General features: G+C 39.6%; 1 protein-coding gene across 1 annotated transcript in view; it reads left to right on the top strand.

The window, feature by feature from the left end:
• Positions 1-17,725, top strand: part of ELP4 (elongator acetyltransferase complex subunit 4) — a 222,650-nt gene extending 204,925 nt beyond the window's left edge. Inside the window, exon 10 of the mRNA XM_065943911.1 lies at positions 15,517-17,725. Coding sequence (XP_065799983.1) covers positions 15,517-15,648 — 132 coding nt within the window. The 3' untranslated portion in view covers positions 15,649-17,725. The remainder of the gene's footprint in view (positions 1-15,516) is intronic.
• Positions 17,726-19,632: the final 1,907 nt, after the last annotated feature.

The raw sequence follows: 19,632 nt of genomic DNA, 5'->3' as shown, positions 1-19,632 counted from the left end.
AAATATAAATTAAACCCAATTCTTATTCATGTGAATAATTTTCCTAAAATTGCATTGTGTTTTCTGTAATACACCAACCCAGAGAGATATTTTATCACCCATCTGAATTTGTTAAAAATCACCATGGAAGTATGGGAAAAATAAATGTATTTTTCTGATATATTAATAGTAACTAAAACTCATCCTTATTGCATTTCAAGTTAGAGATATACTTGTGGACTTATTTTTCATGTAGTTCCTTTATTAGTGTAAGATGTATACATATAGTTTCAGGGTTTTAGAATAGAGTGTGAGTATTACTAAATCCCTTTAATTGACATAAGTTTGGGAATTTTTTTTTACTAGTTTAGAAGTAAGAAATGTTCCCACTTTTATTTTTTTCATAGCTTTTCAGATAGTTTTTGCCTCATTATTTTAAAATATAATCAATTATTCTTTGTGTGAGGTATTAATATTTAATTACAAATTCTAGTTAATGTTGAAAGAAATTGTAAGATATTTAAGATAGACTTTTAAAATATACAAGTCAGTTAATAGATTTAGGATATAAACACATAAATATTAGTATTACTTAAAAATAAGTTTATATCAAAGATGCTTGTTGTAATTTTTTCATATGCTTATATGTTCTGTAATTTAAGATATTTAATTGGGTAATGATTTGATGTGTTAACTTAAACTGATTTAGAGCAAATAATATCCCTTTGGGGCATAAGTTAGAGTGAAAGATAGAAGAAAAAATACCACTCCTTGATAAATTTTTAAAGGAAAAACATTTTTTCATCATCATTTGTTAAACTGTGAAACTTGTCAGTATTGAACTTTAGGAACCATTTGATGATCTTTTCCCACATATCATGCTTTCATTTACTTTCAGTGCCTTGAGAAATTTTTGTGCACTTCTATTAAGGGAATCAAATAGAAATGTACAAATATGTCTATTTCATTTCATTCAGATCTTTAAAACTTAGAGAATTAACCCTGCATTACAGTTATAAAATCACTTTGCTCCATTATTTCATTTTGGAGCATAATTTTACATATACCAAAAGAATGTTCCCCTTTGGGAACATTACATATACCTTCAGACCCTGGCTGAAATGACCTCAAGCTTCAGAGTTTCTACTTGAACCAGAGTGACTCTTCCTGCTACAGTGAAAACTTGAGGCAGGATTTAACCTGTTTGATATATCAGGTTGTTGGTTCTTCTACATTTCAAGGATCTTTTAGACCTCCTTGTAAAAAGATTTAACTTCAATGGTAAAGTTAAGTGGTGGGGGAGAAAAATCCTCCACGTATAAAAGCAAATGAGTTTTTAAAGAATAGAAAACAATCTCCATGAAAATTAAACTTAACTCTTGTTAACATTTCCATTAAAACATGCATTTTGATTAAGCCAAATAAACAAACACCAAAAAAGTCCCTAGAAGTAGGCATAATCATTTATCTATATACTCACAAATACTTTGCTCTTTTCTGATCATCTGTATTTTTTCTTGCTTTATTTGCTTCATGTCCTTTAACTTTTTTCCCTCGTTATTCATGGAAAGGTTTTCTACCTAAGACTAAATTGATTCTTTACTTACTTCTTATCTGTGGAGTCACTTCAGCAGAGAGTTACTCTTTGGAGTTAGGTCCTCATCTCTAATCTGTATCCCTTGGCTAGAGCGCTGGGTCTGGTGCTGCCCCATCACTGCCCCAAGGCGTGTAGAGAGAGGGTTCTTGCTCTGCCCAGCCTGCTCACTGAGCTCTCTTTGAAACTGGTGAGGAAGGAGCTCTGTGAAGGGGAGAGATAGATGGACCGGGTGACTATTTGAAACCAGTGTAATTTGTAAATTTGCCATCCACTTTTAAGTGAAAATTGGAGTAGAGGTTTCCAGGGTTAACATGCTTTCAGAAATAAAAAGGAAAATGGAAGTTTTCATTTCATTACCGAGGGTTCTGATACAAAAGGATTTTTTTCTAAATTTTACCAAGATTTCAACAATTAATCTATGTACTTATATTAAAATATTCATAATATTGCCATGTTATGTATATTTATATGTATAAACATGCACACTCAAATACACGTGCACACAATAGCACTTTTGAAATAATACTACTTAATATCACCTGGCTTTTAATTTAAGTTTGGAGCAGTGAAATATACACCACATAGGAGAGCATACTTTTGACCATGAGGAGTGCAGAAAATCACTACTGCGATTGATACTTCTCATTCATTATGAAAAATTTTTATACTGTCAGTATAGAGAAAGCCACATTTCATTTTGCCAACCAAAACCGTACTACCTAACTGCTTTTGTATAAAAGCTAATACAACTTGTCAAAAATAGCCCTCACTATACCTTGAACTGGTGAAAGCAGTTAAGAACAGTTTGGTGAAGATAAACCATAAAGTTAATTTTTTGTATTATTTTCTTTTCATTCACATCCCTACCAGGTAGGCTTTATCAAATACCTATAGTAAAGGAGAACTTGTTCATGCATGCAGAACAAAATAAAATAAGATTAAAAGCTTCGGGAAATCAGCCTGCTTCAAAAAACCATTAATGTGTACCTATCCCTCAAGCTTTACAAATGTGTTAATTGTCATATTTCAGTCATGTAAATATGTTTCAGCATAAAGTAACCAAGATTTCCTGTTGTATAAGCACTGCTATCTGGGGGTGTGGGGGTAGGGAGGGATGAACGAGGACTAAATAACACACTGTAATGAAACCTGCCTTTGGGCAGCACATGCCTCAGTTCTGAATGCCCAGAAATACTTCGCAGACGCTCCAGGCTGCCTAGCAATGGGGATTTCTAATTCTGGCTAGCTTGACAAAGTAAATACAACTATTGAACATAAGGCAGTTCCTAATAAAAAACAACAATTCCCCCTTGTAAACACCTACATTTGGCCCCATTAAAAATTCTTTCTTCATACCCAGAAACTCACAGACCCTTAAACGTGGGGGTCTCAAAGTAACTAAAGAGCAGTTGGGAGATTTAATGCTGTTGAGATGTTGTCCGTTGCCGTTTCTACCGAGTCCTTCATACCGCATCAGGGCTTTGTGGAGCAATGTTCTGCATTCTCTGGAGGACATTATACAAGCAGGCACATTGGCCATTATGCTCCCAGCTTTCATTCATGGATGGCCAGAAGGAAATCCATATGTGTTCATATTTATGCTATGCTTACCTCCAAAAACTATATGGTTGAGGGAGTGTTCATCCAAAGCTACCACTGTGGAGTTATTTAGTGGACTGAAATTAGGGTGATAACTTAAGCCATTATCTGAATTCAAAATTCTCTGATTCCTGCTTTTTCATATGTTAGAACTCATCTCTTCTATTAGCTATGTATCAGTCAGACCTCTGCCAGTCTCTAAGTGAAATAGTGGAGTAGTCTTAAAAATCTCTTGGTTTTAGGGATCAACCTTGAGCTTACACACACGTTTATCTGCCAACCGTTTACTGAGTAGAAGGCTTCATTCAGATTACACATTACAAAATTCAAACATTAGTTCTAATAGACAAAAGCAGATTGTTACCTTTCGCCACCTCCAGACTAGTTTCCATGTGTTTTAAAAAGAAAAGGGGAGATAAAAAGGAATTCTCCTACAGTTAGTAGTTTGGATTTATTTCTAAAAGAAGGTGTTTTTTTTCAACCTCAACATTCAGATCTAAAATCTCTATATGTTCCTCAAATATCTTACTATTCTTAAGCCATCTGAGGGGTAGTACCAATATATTGTGGCTAAAATGTTTCCTCACTTGTCTTGGGTAGAAAAGGGACCTCCTGGGCAAAGCAGGCCTGAAGAGCCTGTCAGAACGATGGTCTCTCCACAGAAAGACCTCAGGCTTCTTCCACTCACTGCCAGAGCAGCAGTAGGCCCTAGATCTCAAGAGTCTCAGCTTGGCCCTGCTGAAACTTAATTCAAATTCTGCACACTCTGGAGCTTATATGCTCCTGCCTGCATTGTGTGCTCCAGAGCCCATGCAAGCCTTGGGTTAAGCAGAGCTGGAGACCAGTCAAAAGGTTGCCAGAGTGAGAAGCCCCGCTACAATTCAAGAAGAATGAATAGGAGGGAGTCCGTTTGGGGAAATATGAGGAGTCTCATTCAAGCCGTGATGCACAACCAGAGGATCACAGTGACCATGGGGAACTTAGCCACCCCATTCCTTTCTCCTTTATCCATCCCAGAGAAGACGCTCGTGAGTTGAAGGGGTGGGGGGAGCAGTGCCTTTCATAGTTTCTACCGTCCAAGTTTAGGTAACAATTTAAGTCACCTTATTCCAGCTGTAACCTAAATGATATATGTATATATATTTTTCAGTCCTGCTCATGTTAGAACATTAATGAGAATAAAATGTGCAAAAAAAGAAAACAAAAAAAACCAAGGAGAGACCCAAAGATAAGAGAAAGATACTGCCTTTAGTTTGTGTAGAAAATAAAACTATTTTAAGGAAAGTTCTTCAGGAATAATCTAGTTTGTTCTCCGTCGTCATATGACATAGAGGAGGAAAGTAACATGACTTCCCATATTTTCAGTGTCTGACAATTCAGTAACCTTGAAACTGAAACATGGTGATATTCTCAGTACCGTGTGGCCCAAAAGATTCTGACTCACCTTTTAAGAGGATTAAGTGCAGCAAACCATCCCCACAAACAGCGCCACTTCACACAGGGCCCAACCCCTCTACCTGGAACCCTCCCGCTGGGCACTCATGAGCCTGGGAACCACCACTCCCCACAGGAGGACGGTGGGAGTGGGAGGATCCTGTGGGTCACCTAGTGACTAGAACGTCTTTTCTGAATCAGAAGAGAGGCTCTAGAACAGCCCGTGTACACTGCCTTTTTAGAAAATTCTGTCTTTAATAGAATACACATGCGTGCCACAACTGTTCTCCATTGTTGAAAATGTTCCCTTTGCCTGAAAGTTTCTTTTTCCATGTCTTGTGATGGTCCTTTCTGCAAATTTAGATCTTAGCTCAAATGTACCCTCCGGAAAGGTTTTCACCAATTAAAATAGTGGGTAAGCCAAATTGTTCATTCAGGTTTTCCTGTTAAAATGTTATGGAAAAACCCAAACGAACATTTTGGCCAACCCAAGCAGTATCCCTGGGCAGTATCATATCACCATATTTCATTTCCTTAAAATACCTCTCACTCTCTGAGTGATCGTCTCCATTTGTTGGCTTTTCTATATGTTAGCTGTCTCTCCTTGAGTCGGTAAGTGCTTGTGTATTGTCCCTTTCTGAAGTTGTTTTTTGGATGTAGAGCTTTTGCCTGTCTTGTTCCCTATTTTATCCTTAGTGCTTTCAAAAGGTCTGGTGCACAGGGTACGGATGTGGACTTTGAAGCCAGAATACCTGAGTTCAAATCCCATTTGAATATCTGAAGTTGAAACATCATTTCTGCTGTTTGCAGACTTGGTCACATGTTCCACAACTAGCTGAAAGGGAAGCTTGGAAGTGAAGCCTTTTTCAGGATGGCCGTATATTCATAGGTTCTTCTACTCAAGTAGAAAGGGAGAGTGGACACTGGAGGTCAGTGATCAGTCTCTGTCATAGTCTCCAACCCTTTGGAACCCCAATATCCAGCATAGCCTCTTCCCACATATTACCTGCTCTTCAGGAATGAGTGGGGAATCCTGCTGGTGAGGAACTGCAAAAATTTTCTGCCCTGGCTGCAGAGGAGTGTAGCTGGGTTTGCAGCCCTCCATCTGCTCTCTGGAAGGAACTGCTCTGTCCACTGTCCGTGTCCCTTTAGGAAGTTACTGCTTGTCTATTCCCAGTGACAGCTACATGAAGTCGCTATGAGGGTGTGTGCCCTTTGGGGGCTGCCCCGATTTTGTTTGTTTGTATTCATTTATTTATTTATTCGTAGCTGTGCCAGGTCTTAGTTGTGGCATGCGGGAATCTTCCATCTTCGTTATGGCATGCCAGTTCCTTTAGTTGGTGGCATGAGGGGTCTTTTAATTGTGGCATGCAAACTCTTAGTTGTGGCATGCAGGATCTAGTTCCCTTCTGCATTGGGAGCGCAGAGTCTAAGCCACTGGACCACTGGGGAACTCCCTGAAGGCTGCAGTTTTTCCATCCCACTTATAGATAGATCGGTGGGTTCTTTGGTAGCTCAGCTGGTAAAGAATCCACCTGCAGGAGACCTGGGTTCAATCCCTGGGTCAGGAAGATCCCCTGGAGAAGGGATAGGCTACCCACTCCAATATTCTTGGACTTCCCTGGTGGCTCAGCTGGTAAAGAATCTGCCAGCAATGCAGCAGATCTGGGTTCAATTCCTTGATTGGGAAGATCCCCTGGAGAAGGGAACAGCTACCCACTCCAGTATTGTGGCCTGGAGAATTCCATGGACTAAATAGTCCATGGGGTCACAAAGAATTGGACATGACTGAGCAACTTTCACTATAGATAGATCAGATTCCAGGACCTAAGATTCTGTAGGCATTGAAAAATCATAGACTCTTGGCTTATTTCTTTGACAAAACAACCCCCTCCAAATTTTATGAGGTTGCCAGTCGATTTGCTTCTCTTCACTTCCACATGCAAGTAATCAGAGCCAAAAAGTTGTCCAGACATATTGATAGTTCTAGCATTCAGCTGCAGGAAACAGGTCCCATCTAATTATTTTATGCAGTTGGGAAGTTCATATCACAAAATTGGGAGCCAGTGAAATAACTGGAAGGGCTGAGGGATAATGCCACCAAACTGGCCTCCAGGGAGGCTGCTGCCTCCACCAAAGTCAGTTAGGTGAGGAATTAGGAGGCCACAACTAGAGCTACTCCCTGAAAGTGCCCAGTTCCGTGGCTGCAATCCTAGGGCTAGAAACTCCCCAAGGCCACTGCTGCCAGTGCCTCTTGGCCCCCAGGAAGCAAGTCACTGGACACTGAAATTGGGTGAGCCTCCCTTCCCACAGCTGACTCTCTGCTCCTGTGATGCCTATGAAGCTGTCAACTAGTCACTAGACTGCAAAAAAAAAAAACAAAAAAAAACAGTGTCCCTGCAACAGTGTTTGCCAATTGCCATAGTAAAAGTAGCAGGAAGATAAGTACCTGCTTCTTTTCCACCTTCTGAATCTACTGCAGCTGTGGATAAGCCTAATTCACACCTTTCCAGCCTCTTACCTGCAGGCGGACGCACCACAGGGAAGTTGAAATGGGCGCCTGTCCACCACAGCTCTCATCTTGTAAGACTTGAGTCTTATTTTCTGGTCTCTCTATTCTGCCTGTACCCCTCCCTTTCATCTCACTTGTAACTAGCTTGGAGCAATCTGAAATAATTGACTTGAGAAAGAAGGCAGCACCCTTAATCTGACTGCTGTCTCTGGCTCCCATTTTCTGGCCAGCCTCTTAATGAGGCATTGCACCACGGCTCAGAGGCACAGACATCTGTGAAGGTTGCCTGCTTTGGTGTGCAACTGCAGAGGTATCTGGGCTTTCTCGACCCTCTGACGCCCCAAATTACAAGCTTTTGGTTCGTTTGGACTGTGAGCTGCAGGCAAATGCCTCCTTTAATAGAGCTGTCCTCCCTCTACCTCTTCTAGCACATTCTGTGGCTCCAGCCTAAGTTCATTTCTCTTTTGTAAATAACTTTGCTGAAAGTGGCAAGACGCCACTAACACGCCAATATTCTGAATTTCTCCAACATTTCAACTAGAGCCACTGACTAGGAGATATGAGGTTTGCCTTCCAAGTTGCCACAAGCCTAATGAGAGTCATCAGCTTTCCAACCTGTGATACTGACCTCACTGCCCACCTTCTAACCACGAAGCCAATCTAGATTTTTGAGGCTAGAATTCAATCCATTTTTTGGGTACTAAATTCTCTATAACAGGATATAGGTTAGGCTGTTATTAAAGAAACTCAAAAGAGCAGTGGCTTAAATAATATAGAACACATATCTTATAAAAGCCCAATTTGGTGACCCAAGGCTCTTTTGGTGGTCAGGTGGTGCCTGACCCTAATAGCTTAGGAGACCCTAAGCTATTTCTGTGGTTTTGCTCCACCCTGCTCAGCCGGTAGCTTCCATTTGATGGTCCAGGATGGCTGCTTCAGCACCTGCCCTCAAGTTCACATTTCAGTGAGTGGGAAGAAGGGAAGTTTAGCTTGTCCCCAACATTGCAGAGCTTAGAGCAAGAATGCAAATAAAGGACCACGTAATTACATGTCTAGATATTTAAAAGTTATCAAGCCAACAAATCATTAAATATATTTTATTTTCCTTTCTTCACAAGTATACCTTCCTGGGAAGCTAAGTTTAAATTTAAGATCAGGGTTCCACTCCAGAAGATGGAGACATAGGAGGAACTGGCCTCCAGCTTACCTCCTTTCTCTCCCCACCCCTGCCTCCTTCCTACACAGAAGCAGGCAGTATGATGTGCTTGGGGACACCCGGCCTGCACATTCAAACTCTGTCCACACTCCCCACACACAGCCATCCCTGGGTTCCTCCTGGGGCTCCAGGGTGTGCACACAGATAACGAATTTCACCCACAAGGGACAGACCTGGGAAAGACATCCGTGCAGGCTTTGTGGCCATTTGCACAGGGAGCTCTGAGGCCCTGAGTGCCCAGAGTGTGTACTACAGAGAAGGGTACTAGATAGGCATAACCCCTCCACCCTGGTTAACTCCTCACCCCACGGGGGGGAGGAGCATCAGTGCCCAGTGAGGGGGGGACCCTCTTGGTGGGCTTGAATAGTGATGCCAAGGGAAAGGGAAGTGAATGGCAATTCCCCCCCTCTAAGGATCTGACCTTGAACTTAACCATGGCACTTCTGCTTAAGATGAAGTCACCAGAGCCTAATCACTCAGCCTCATCTATTGGCCAGGGAAGCTGGGAAGTGTGGCCTTTATTCTGGGAGGCTGTGTGTCCCACTCAGAGATTTTTTTCACTCTGCAAAGGAAGAGAATAGATACTGGGAGTAAGCTAACAATCTCTGCCACAGACACATGCCTTTTCACAAATCACACTTTTGTTTAGACAAGTGAGTTCTTCACAATCTGCTTTCAGAGAGGTGAGCTTGGAGGCAAGACAATACTGTCAGTTATAATTGACGGTCAAAATAATTGCACACCTGAGCATTTTTCAATGGGCAGCCAATGTGCAATGTTCCAACTCTGAAATTTTGTCTAATTTTCAGATCAATCAGGAAGAACCAACTGAATTTTTTTCAATTCACAGGATATAGTATGGTTATGAGATTCAATAGAACAGTTTAAATCTGCAACCCTGAGAATGAATTGGATCTTTCAGAAGTGAAAGGTAAAACCTTGACCATGTTTTGGCAGAATTTTTTCCAGACATATTCAGCCACTATCAAAGGCACACTTATCCAAAAAGAGCAAAAATATGATTCTGGCATGATTTCCACTGCCCCATTCATGTATAAGAATAACACAGAATTCACCAAAATTAGGCAGATGTATCTTCCACATTATAAAATTGTAACCAGATGTAGAGTAATTACAATATTATATTGTAATTATGTAATGATCATGAAATAATATAAATGTAAGAATGTGAAATATAATAATTATATAATAGCATATAAGATTAATTTTTTTTGCAAGTTGAAATAACCCTCTGAAATCTTGTGAAGAAATAATGGTGATGGCACTTCTGGTGGTCCAGTGGTAAAACTCCACACTCCCCATGCAGGGGGCCTGGATGTGATCCTTGACCAGGGTACTAGATCCCGCATGTCACGACTGAGACCCAGTGCAGCCAAATAAATAAATAAAAATTGCTTTTTTTAAAGTGGAATTCTCCCTTCATAATAGTGATAAATGGATCCCAAATTGCCTCCTTTAATACAAAGTCATGCATTTTTTCACTGGCCCAAAAGCCAGACACCAGATGTGCCCCATTTTCACTGTTGTATTACTGAGTATGAGGGAAATTGTTTAGACTTTTTAAAATTGTATTTATTTGTGGCTGAGCTGCATCTTCATTGCTCCGTGCAGGCTTTCTCTAGTTGTGGTGAGCGGGGGTTCCTCTCTATCTGCTAACCTCTAGATACACAGGTCCTCATTGCAGCAGCTCCTCTTGTTGTGGAGCACAGGCTCTAGGCTGCATGGGGTTCTGTAGTCGTGGTGCATGGCTTAACTACCGTGGCATGTGGGATCTTCTCAGACCAGGGATTGAATCTGTGTCCCCTGCATTAGCAGGCAGATTCTCAACCAGTGAACCACCAGGGAAGTCCTATTTAGGCTTTTTAAATCTTACCATAAGCAAAGACTTACTGGAGTTTCCTTTTATATTTCTTGACAGCACCACAGTAAAGGGCATTGTATAATAAATGCTCGGACTTAGTGACCGGACCTGCTGGCCAAGTCCAGTGTTCTGTTGCTGTTGCTTATAAATATGTTTTTCATTAAACTGGTAGATTCATTTCCTTGCCCTAATAAGCTCACTTATCTTTTTCCATACTATTTCATGGGGTTCTCTTGTGACATATGTATTTTTATAAGTCACTTCAAATGGCTTTTTTGGAACAAGAAAAGGTATAAATAAATTAGTGCAGTACTTAATAATTCATAAAACACTTCATATCTCATCTGATCCTTCTAACAGTCTTATGAGGGGAGAATCATTCACTTGTGATAGATAAGGATCCTAAAGCTAGACAAATGAAGTGACTTCAGTTCAGTTCAGTCGCTCAGTCGTGTCCGACTCTTTGCGACCCCACAGACTGCAGCATGCCACGCTTTCCTGTCCTTCACTATCTCCTAGAGCTTGCTCAGGCTCATGTCTGTCGAGTCAGTGATTCCATCCAACCATCTCATCCTCTGTCACCGCTTCTCCTCCTGCCCTCAATCTTTCCCGGCACCAGGGTCTTTTCCAGTGAGTCAGCTCTTCGTATCAGGTGGCCAAAGTATTGGAGCTTCAGCTTCAGCATCAGTCCTTCCAATGAAGATTCAGGACTGATTTCCTTTATGATTGACTGGTTAGATCTCCTTGCAGTCTAAGGGACTCTCAAGAGTCTTCTCCAGCACCACAGTTCAAAAGCATCAATTCTTTGGCACTCTTATCTGAGTGAAGTGACTCACATGTGACTTATCTGAGGTCATACTGACAGGGAGTAGAGTAGCAAACTGTCACTGGCTGCCCCCGTGAAAAGACCAGTGTAGAACCTATATGCTCAAAGGTGTTCATAAGTTTTCATTTAATTTGATTATGTTTTAAAGAAAAAAATCTGTTAGGAAGTATTTTGAAATATTAACCCCTATTTCTGTGATTGTGAGTAATGGAAAGTGTGACTTTTCAGGAAATGTCATAAATTATAAAGGATACAAACAAATCTCTGTTTATTTGCTAAAGATTAAAATGTACTACATGAATTGTTTTCAGAAAACATACGGTGCCCAGTGGTTTGGTCTTGAAAAAATATGAAAAATATAAGTTGATTAAGCTTATTTTAATGGGTATTTACCTACAATTTGTCTCAAATCCAAGTGGTAATCTAGATTCATTATCTTGCCCCGTCTGTCTGGGAACTGTGAGTGCTAAGCACAGGTCTGGCAGGCTGGGAGAAAAGGAATTAGGAAGAGAACTGTGGAGCCAGGAAGCTCAATCCTATATATGATCAGTAGAGTTGCTGATTCAGGAAAGAGCAAAAGTAATGGCTCAGCCCAACAGAGGGACAGAGAGGTTGGCAGAGGGGGAAGAATTCCAGTCCAGTTTAGCTTGGTCCCCCTTGAAGCCACAGAGCAAATCACTTCTGCCACTCTTTCTTTGTTAGGACCCAGGGCTTCCTATGGGCCTAAGGGTGCCTTTGGCAGGAACTCCCCTAATTTGCCAGAGCATTTTGTCAGCCTCGCTGTTTCCCACCTTGTAGCACTGAGCACTGAAGAATTAATGTTTTTGAACTGTGGTACTGGAGAAGACTGTTGAGAATCCCTTGGACAGCAAGATCAAACCAGTCCATCCTAAAGGAAGTCAACCCTGAATATTCATTGGAAGGACTGATGCTGAAGCTGAAGCTTCAGTACTTTGGCCACCTGATTTGAAGAACTGACTCACTGGAAAAGTCCCCAATGCTGGGAAAGATTGAGGGCAGGAGGAGACAGGGGCGACAGAGGGTGAGATAGTTGGATGGCATCATCGACTTAATGGACATGAGTTTGAGCAAACTCCAGGAGACAGTGAAGGACAGGAAAGCCTGCCGTGCTGCAGTCCATGGGGTTGCAAACAGTAAGACATGACTGAGGGACTGAACAACAACAAACCAGTGGGATGAATTGCTATAAAGCACCCCAGCCCTCTGCAGAGCCTTGGGAGCTGTCACACCTTCCCCAGGTCCCTTCGCCTACACAGAAATCATCATTCTAGACCAGACATTCATGGAGAAAAGAGGCAGGCAGGCAGCCAGATAAGCATCTCCTGCCTCAGCAGCACAATGCCTTCCTCCCAGAATATGGGAAAAGAAAGTCAGGTGACAGAATTCTAGCTCAAGATCTAAGGTATGTTTTTGCCCCTGGCCTCAGAACCCCAGGTATAAAATGAGAAAGATGGATACCTTGATTTGGTTTATAAGATTAAATCTGTACTAGATTATTTGTATAGTCCTGATTTTTTCCATTACTCAGCGAAACTTCAAGACTAGAAGTTTCTATCCCCCCACAGCCTCGCAGCTTTAGTCTAAAGGAGGTCACTGTGCTGTGGAGAGTGTCTTACAGCATGCTGTTTCAGAAGACAGATCTGGGGTACAGCAGCATCTGAACGTTTACACGTCAAGTGTGTAAATGCTTTGGAAGCCTCAAAGGGAACGTGCCTGACACACCTGGCAAGCCTGGAACCCACCTCTTCTTCTTCCTCGCGGCTTCACATCGCACTGACATGGTGCACAGGGGGAGGCTTAGAAAGGCAGGAAGCCGAAGCCACTGCTTGAGAATTTAGGCTGCCTAGTTAGCTTATTCAAGTGGTAGTCAACAAAAGCCGGCAAAATCGCACAGATTCCCATGCTTCCAGGAACCATCCTTGGGCTTTTTTCAGAGGACATGGGTGCACAACTAGCTTTTACAGTGTAGCATTTGGTTAGGAGCATTTAACCACATCACCCCAAATTTCTGTGCTCAGAAGTTACACATGAATGGTATTTGACTTTTCTTCAAAGCCATTCAACCTGAAAGATTTCCAAGCATGTCACACGTCACATTTAGCTACTTCTGCAATGAAGGGCTTTCAGCCAGCTGGCTCATGCTCATTGCCTAGAGAAGCAAAGGAAGAGAAATTTTTAGCAAATAGGTAAGCTCCTGAAATAAATTATATTTATGCTGGTTCTGAATAAAGTACACTAGTTTCCCCATTTGGATTGCCAGAGCAGTAGGACCTACCAAAATGCATCTTTAAAATGTACTGGTTCTACCCTTAAGCAAATCGCCATTTCTACATGCCAGAATCCAATTCATTATTTAACACCTAGCCCATCTCCGTGAAACTTTCTCTGTTCCCATCCCCCCACCACAATTTCTACTTTTGTCTCTACAATTTTGTGGATGTAACTTGGACTGCTCACTGTGAGGGTTACTTGTACGCTTGTCTTATGCCTGTTATTGGGATATAAGGCAACACGGAGTTTGGAGGATACCCTGTTAACGTATCTTTTCAGAATGCCTTGCTTTGAGTAGATTCTAAATATTTGTTGACTCCAGTTGATTTCCTAAACAGCCTAATCACCATCTGACCTCATCTCTGTGGGGTCCCAACCAAAACTACACACACACACACATTTTTTAATGGTGACTTTTCTTTAAGTTTCAGAGAGCTTCTAAGTCATGCATGTTCCCTAGTCATTTTTCCTCTGCTCATTAGCAATAACTATAAGATCTTCAAGAAACATTTCAGCTCAGACATATAATTAAATATCTCCTTCCTTGTTGCTTCCTCTCATGAACATTGTTAGAGTTAACACTGCAGAGACATGACCTCAGACTTCAGAGTCATATGTGTCTTTTAGATTCCTGAGCCTTTCACACTTTTATTTCTACCTGAAATCCTTTCTAAAACTAGGGTATGAAGAAATGAAAAAACTGTTTAAAACAAAGGAAGAAATATGTCTTTCTTTGAATTCTTTTTTATTATTTAAGAAATAGACATTTAATGACTTAATAAGTGACAGGCTGAGTGCTAAGGATACAAATGAATAACACTGTATTTATATTACTGTATGGATATTATATTTTTCTGGACCTCCCTGACATCTTTGTTGATCATATATCTATATAGTAGTCTTTCACCCTAGATATATTTGAATCAGCAAACTGAAATCAAGGAAGAATGTTTTCATAAATTATTTTTAATGTTTTGATTCTTGCACACAGCTTGTGTTTATATGACAGTAAACAAGCCTTTTATCAGGAAAGAAACTAGCCAGAACATATGCTAGTGTATCACAATATTTTGACCCCCAAAAAATGTTTTTTCCCTTTCTCATCTTGATTTTTTTTTCATATCCAAGGGAGTTTTCAAATGAAGGGTTTCAGATAGGTTGTCTCCAGGTCAGTTCACCTCGTCAAGGCTTTGCTTAGTCATCAGGGGATGACCCCATCCTGCCCTGCTTACCTTTAGGCTCCCACACCCACTCTGCCTCACACAACAAAATGTTCCTTTGAGTTTGGATTTTTTATGAAACAAATCATGTGGTCTGGGAGCAATGATAATTAAAGGAACTTGATAGAGATCCTTTTGAAAAACCAAAAAGTTTCTTTTGAAATGTGAATATCTCTCTCTAATTATAATAACTGTTCTGTAATTATGGTTAGTTATTGGATCTCCTTAAATCAACCTGTATCTGCAGACAGATAGGAAGGGGAGATGTTCAAAGCAGCACTATACTTTTGAAAACATGATCCAACATCATGCATAGAAACAGACTTACCAAGACCTACAGCAGATGTTATGCTGACCTGTCTGAGCATATGAAAAATACTGACCCTTTAATTGGTATCCTTTTTTTCCTTATGTCAATATGACATATGTCTATGAAAATGGTTAAGTTCCTTAAAGAAGGTATAGCCTTGAAATAAAAAATCATCAGGTCAACTTAATAGACAAAGGAAAACAAGCATTTGCAGAAATCCATAATTGCTGAAAAACTACATTCAATTAAAAATACCATCTTGGAGCTCTAAGGGGAAAAAAAAAAGCCAAAAAACAACCCTGCCATTATTATGTGATATTTTTCAATTATGTTTTTATTTGTGCACTTACCGTGTTTTCATTTCTACCTAAATAAGAAAAATTGTAATACATTTAGGTCTGGACTCTGGAAATATGCCACTAAGATTCCTGGTCCAGTTTCTGTAATGGCTACAGTTTGTAAAATCTAGTAGGAAAAGGATGTGATTATATTGGGCTTTAATCTGAAGAATTGTTTTAGCAGGAATTTTATATGCAAGACTAAATGCTGATCAACAGAGCATAATATTGTATTCTGAAGTGTGCTGGCAAAAGCAAAATTAATTTTTTTTTCCCTGTTTCTTTCCTTCCCCTGAAATCTTCTGCCATAGCGCCTGCATTTGCCTCCAGACTTGTCAGACACCGTGAGCCGCTCAAGCAAACAGGATCTGGCAGAATCCGCCAAGCTGCTGGGCCCAGGCTGTGGCATGACGGCCGGAGGCAAGAAACACCTGGACTTCTAGTGACTCCTCCTTAGTCATTGCCTGCAGAATTCTGGGACACCCTAATTGTGATTGCTAATAGCTTATGTAAATATTTTTCTTAACAACGTGACCCTCCAGTCCTTGAAAAATACAGTTAGGATTGTAAAATGAGGCCACCGTTCTTCATTATTTTAACCAACTTTTTATACAGAAATAGTACAGCAGAAATACTTTCACTTTAAAATTTTGTTTTATGCTATATCTAGTAAAGAATTTTATTTTGAAATAAAAGCAAATAAAATGTTCGAAATTCAGGACACCTTACAGTGGTCATTAAGCGTATGTGTATATAAGGCACTTGGTTCACAGCAAAGTGCATGTTACAGCAGGTAGCATATAAAATATTATGAAATTCAAAACTGTGAGAAACATATTTTTCTCTTCATTTCTGAAAGAGACACATCCCACCAAAATTGCTTTTATGAGATAAAAACTTTGCTACCATATGAAGACTAAAATAAACTTGCATTTACGTATCCTATTATGAAATTGATGCAGATAAGATATTTGGGGATGAAGAATCCATTAAAAAAAAGTCTACCACAGTATTTAATAAATATAAAGAACTTGAGTAATAGAAAACTTAGACAAAGAAAGAGATGGTCTCTGTTTAAATAGAGTCCACACTATGAAATTATGTCAGCAGACATAATTCAGGATTGAAATTCAAACTGACAGCTACATGAATGCTAGGATACTGGGGAAAAACATGTATGGAAGCTTGGCGAGAGATTTTTACAAAACATAGGTCTAAGACAAAGTATAAAACTGAAGGTAACTCATATTTCTATTGCATCAGGTAAAACCCTTTGTTAATTATGAACATTGGTAGATGTCTACATTTATAACCATATAAACATGTCTTTGGGGATATATAACATATTGAACTAGTTTTCATAGGAAACACCAGTTTTTTGAATCATAGTTCCATGTTCTCCAAGCTTCTGACAAATAGACAAAAAGTAAAAGTTTAAAAGTAACTTGCATATTTAAGTAATATACAAGTAACCCACTGTAGCATAAGCATATACTGTATAAGAGTCTCAGTTTTTAAAAAGCTCTTTAACATCTGTTAGGAGAAACTGAATTTTCAAAATACATTTTCAAATATATTAGACTATCTTGAAGCAGTTATATCTAGCACTTTTAAGCAGTTTGCTTTTAATATACCACAAATTATGCTTTATTTGTTCTTGACAACATTGCAGAAAACAAAGACTAGGTTTTTAAAACTGTCTAACCAATATGATGAATGTCAGTCACTTAAAAAAAACCCACTGTAGCATAAACACATACTGTATACAGCTTTTATTCAGAATTAGAATAATTGAATCAATGACAGTGATTTGCCAGGATGTCAAATCTCTCCATCATATCCTGTCACTACCAGTTTATTTTTTGTGATCGAAATCAAAAAGACAACTATTTTGTCACCCGCTATCTCATTAGTACTAAAAATCAGGTTTCTTCTATTTTTTTAGGATGTCTGGTTTATTTTTTTCACTTCTTTTAATTCGAAAGACACAAATTCTTCCCCATTTTCTTTTCAAAATAAAGTTTAAGAATTGATCTGTCAGTTAAAATTAAAGGGCTTTTATATTAAGGAAAGGTGCTTTTAAAATTTAAAGCAACTTCAAAAAAATCAATTTAGTCCATAGATGATAAATAATATGCAGATTCTCCACAAAAGCTTTGCTATGTCCTTTGAAAGCATTATGAACAATCTGAATAAAGTGAATATTTTAGTAGGGTTATTATTTTAATAAGTCTAACCTTTTCCTTACCGTGTTGTGATTCATTTTATACAAACACACAACGGAACAATTACATAGCATTTGACTCTGAAAAGGAAATGTGAGGTCATCGAATATGAAAATTGCTTGTCAAAAATACTTAGCAGGTCATTGATTTACTACCCTAGCTAACACATCTATAAAATTAACGGTCAATTACTAGTTAATATATGCCTTGCAAATAGATAAATACTATAAAAATTGAATGTGCATGTTTAAACCGTTATTTTAAATAAAAAAGAAACTTTTAAAACTCAGTAAAAGTGCATTCTGAACAATGATAGTACCTGGGCTTTCCAAAAATCAGATCCAAGTGCTTTGGTGTTCTGATTTACTAGGCAGACTTTGTTAAAATAAGCTACTGGAGAGGGATGTATATTTTCATTTTCCTCTGATAAAAACCCACTCTAAACATGTGTTTTCTCTCTTTCTGGAAACTTGTCAGTTATCCATATGCTAATAACTTACTACATTAAAATACTGGCCTTCAATAATGCTACTGTAGGTATACAAATGATTTTGATATATTATGAAATGTACACTATTAATAGATTCTATTTTTCAATTATCAGCTTGTCTCAAAGATATTTAACAATGTCAAACAGTGTTTGAAATGTCCTCATATCTTGTGTTTCTAAAACTTCTAAACCCTCTATGGTATTCATTTCTTACGCTAGATTTGCCTTTCTTTAACGTGAGGTAAATATTTTGACTGCTAGAGTCTGCTCAGGTGCTGGGGTTCTAAGACCTCTTGAATTTCTTTTTAGTAGCCACCAATTTCCACTTTTCCATTTATTCTTTATCTCCACCTCCAGGATCTGCGCATACTAACACTAGACAAAATAAAACTACTTCAAAAGGAAGCAACACTCTGCAATCAATTCCCTGTCTATCTTTTAAAGAATCAGACACACAAATGCACATACAAAGCAAAAGTTGAGAGGGAGCCCTATTCATTTGTTTAAGCCCATTATGAACGTCATTTCTAAAGCATCATGTTAATGCTTTCCAAAGATAGTCACCATCAACACCACCTAATTTAAGCAATACTAACCCTAAATACTTACACTTTGAACTTTAAAACTGAGCAGTGAAGTCATTCAGAACCAAGGCAAAAAAAAGTTGTTTAAATAAGAAACAGTTGAAGTTTATTCTTGAAGAACGTAAAAAGGAAGAATTTGTGTTTAGCCTTGGTGAGCCAAACATTATACGAAGAGGAAAACTCTTTTTTATAAAGAAATCTTGGTTACATTAAGGCCCAGAGCAAAAAGAAATAACCAAAATATGGACACCATCCTAAAATGACATAAATTCACAAAACAAAACCGACTCTTGGAATAATACTGCATGAATCAGTCTTAGGAAACCTAGTAGTGATTTTTCTTAAAAAGGAGGAAGAAATGATTACGTGAGCCATACCAAAAGCCAATTTTCAATTTAAGAGGAGGCACAGCTTTGGGGTGGGGAAGGAAGGATAGTCTGAGAATTCATTATAGTGAAAAGCATTTGTTTACTTGGAGTAATTTGAATGTTCTTACTCAACATTCAGCTCCGATTCTGTTCACCTGGTCTCCCTAAGTCAGTCAAGTCTGGAGAAAAATCTCGTGATTCTACCAAGGACATCACAAATAGATGGCCACCATCCTGGAGGATGGCATCAAGGCATCCCTGAAGAGTTCCCATTCATAAATATATAAATATACCTATCAATAAATAAATAAAAGTTATTTCAAGAATGAGTAAAAGGCCACCTCTGGGCACAGCTTCCACACTGCCTGCCATGCTGCCCCCGGGGGTGTGCCTGGAACTCCATTCAAAAGGACAGCTCATCTCCCCAGGGTGAGGGCAGAAGGCAGAAGGCAAGGCAGCCGACCCATCCTGCTGGACCAGAGGGCATCTACAGCTGAGCAGTTGCATCAGACTAAACCAGGCTGCGGAGCCACTGGCAAGCCTGACCCTCTGAGGACGCGTATACGTGCCTAAGTGCACACAGGCAGCTCCTCTGCTCCACAACACTCCCCTTCTCCTGTCCCCACCTCCTGCACCCAAATGTCACAGCCAGCTCTCCAAAGTCTCTGCTTCCTGCCCAGCAGAGCTGTGGGCCAGGACCGGCTGCCTGACCCTTACCCAGATCATAGCCGGTTGGAAACCATCCCTTCTTGCAGTGAGG

This window comes from Muntiacus reevesi, chromosome 9, assembly GCF_963930625.1.
Source record: "Muntiacus reevesi chromosome 9, mMunRee1.1, whole genome shotgun sequence".
NCBI lineage: Eukaryota > Metazoa > Chordata > Mammalia > Artiodactyla > Cervidae > Muntiacus > Muntiacus reevesi.
The sequence above is the reverse complement of the archived record's forward strand: the minus strand, read 5'-3'. Positions and strand labels throughout refer to the sequence as shown.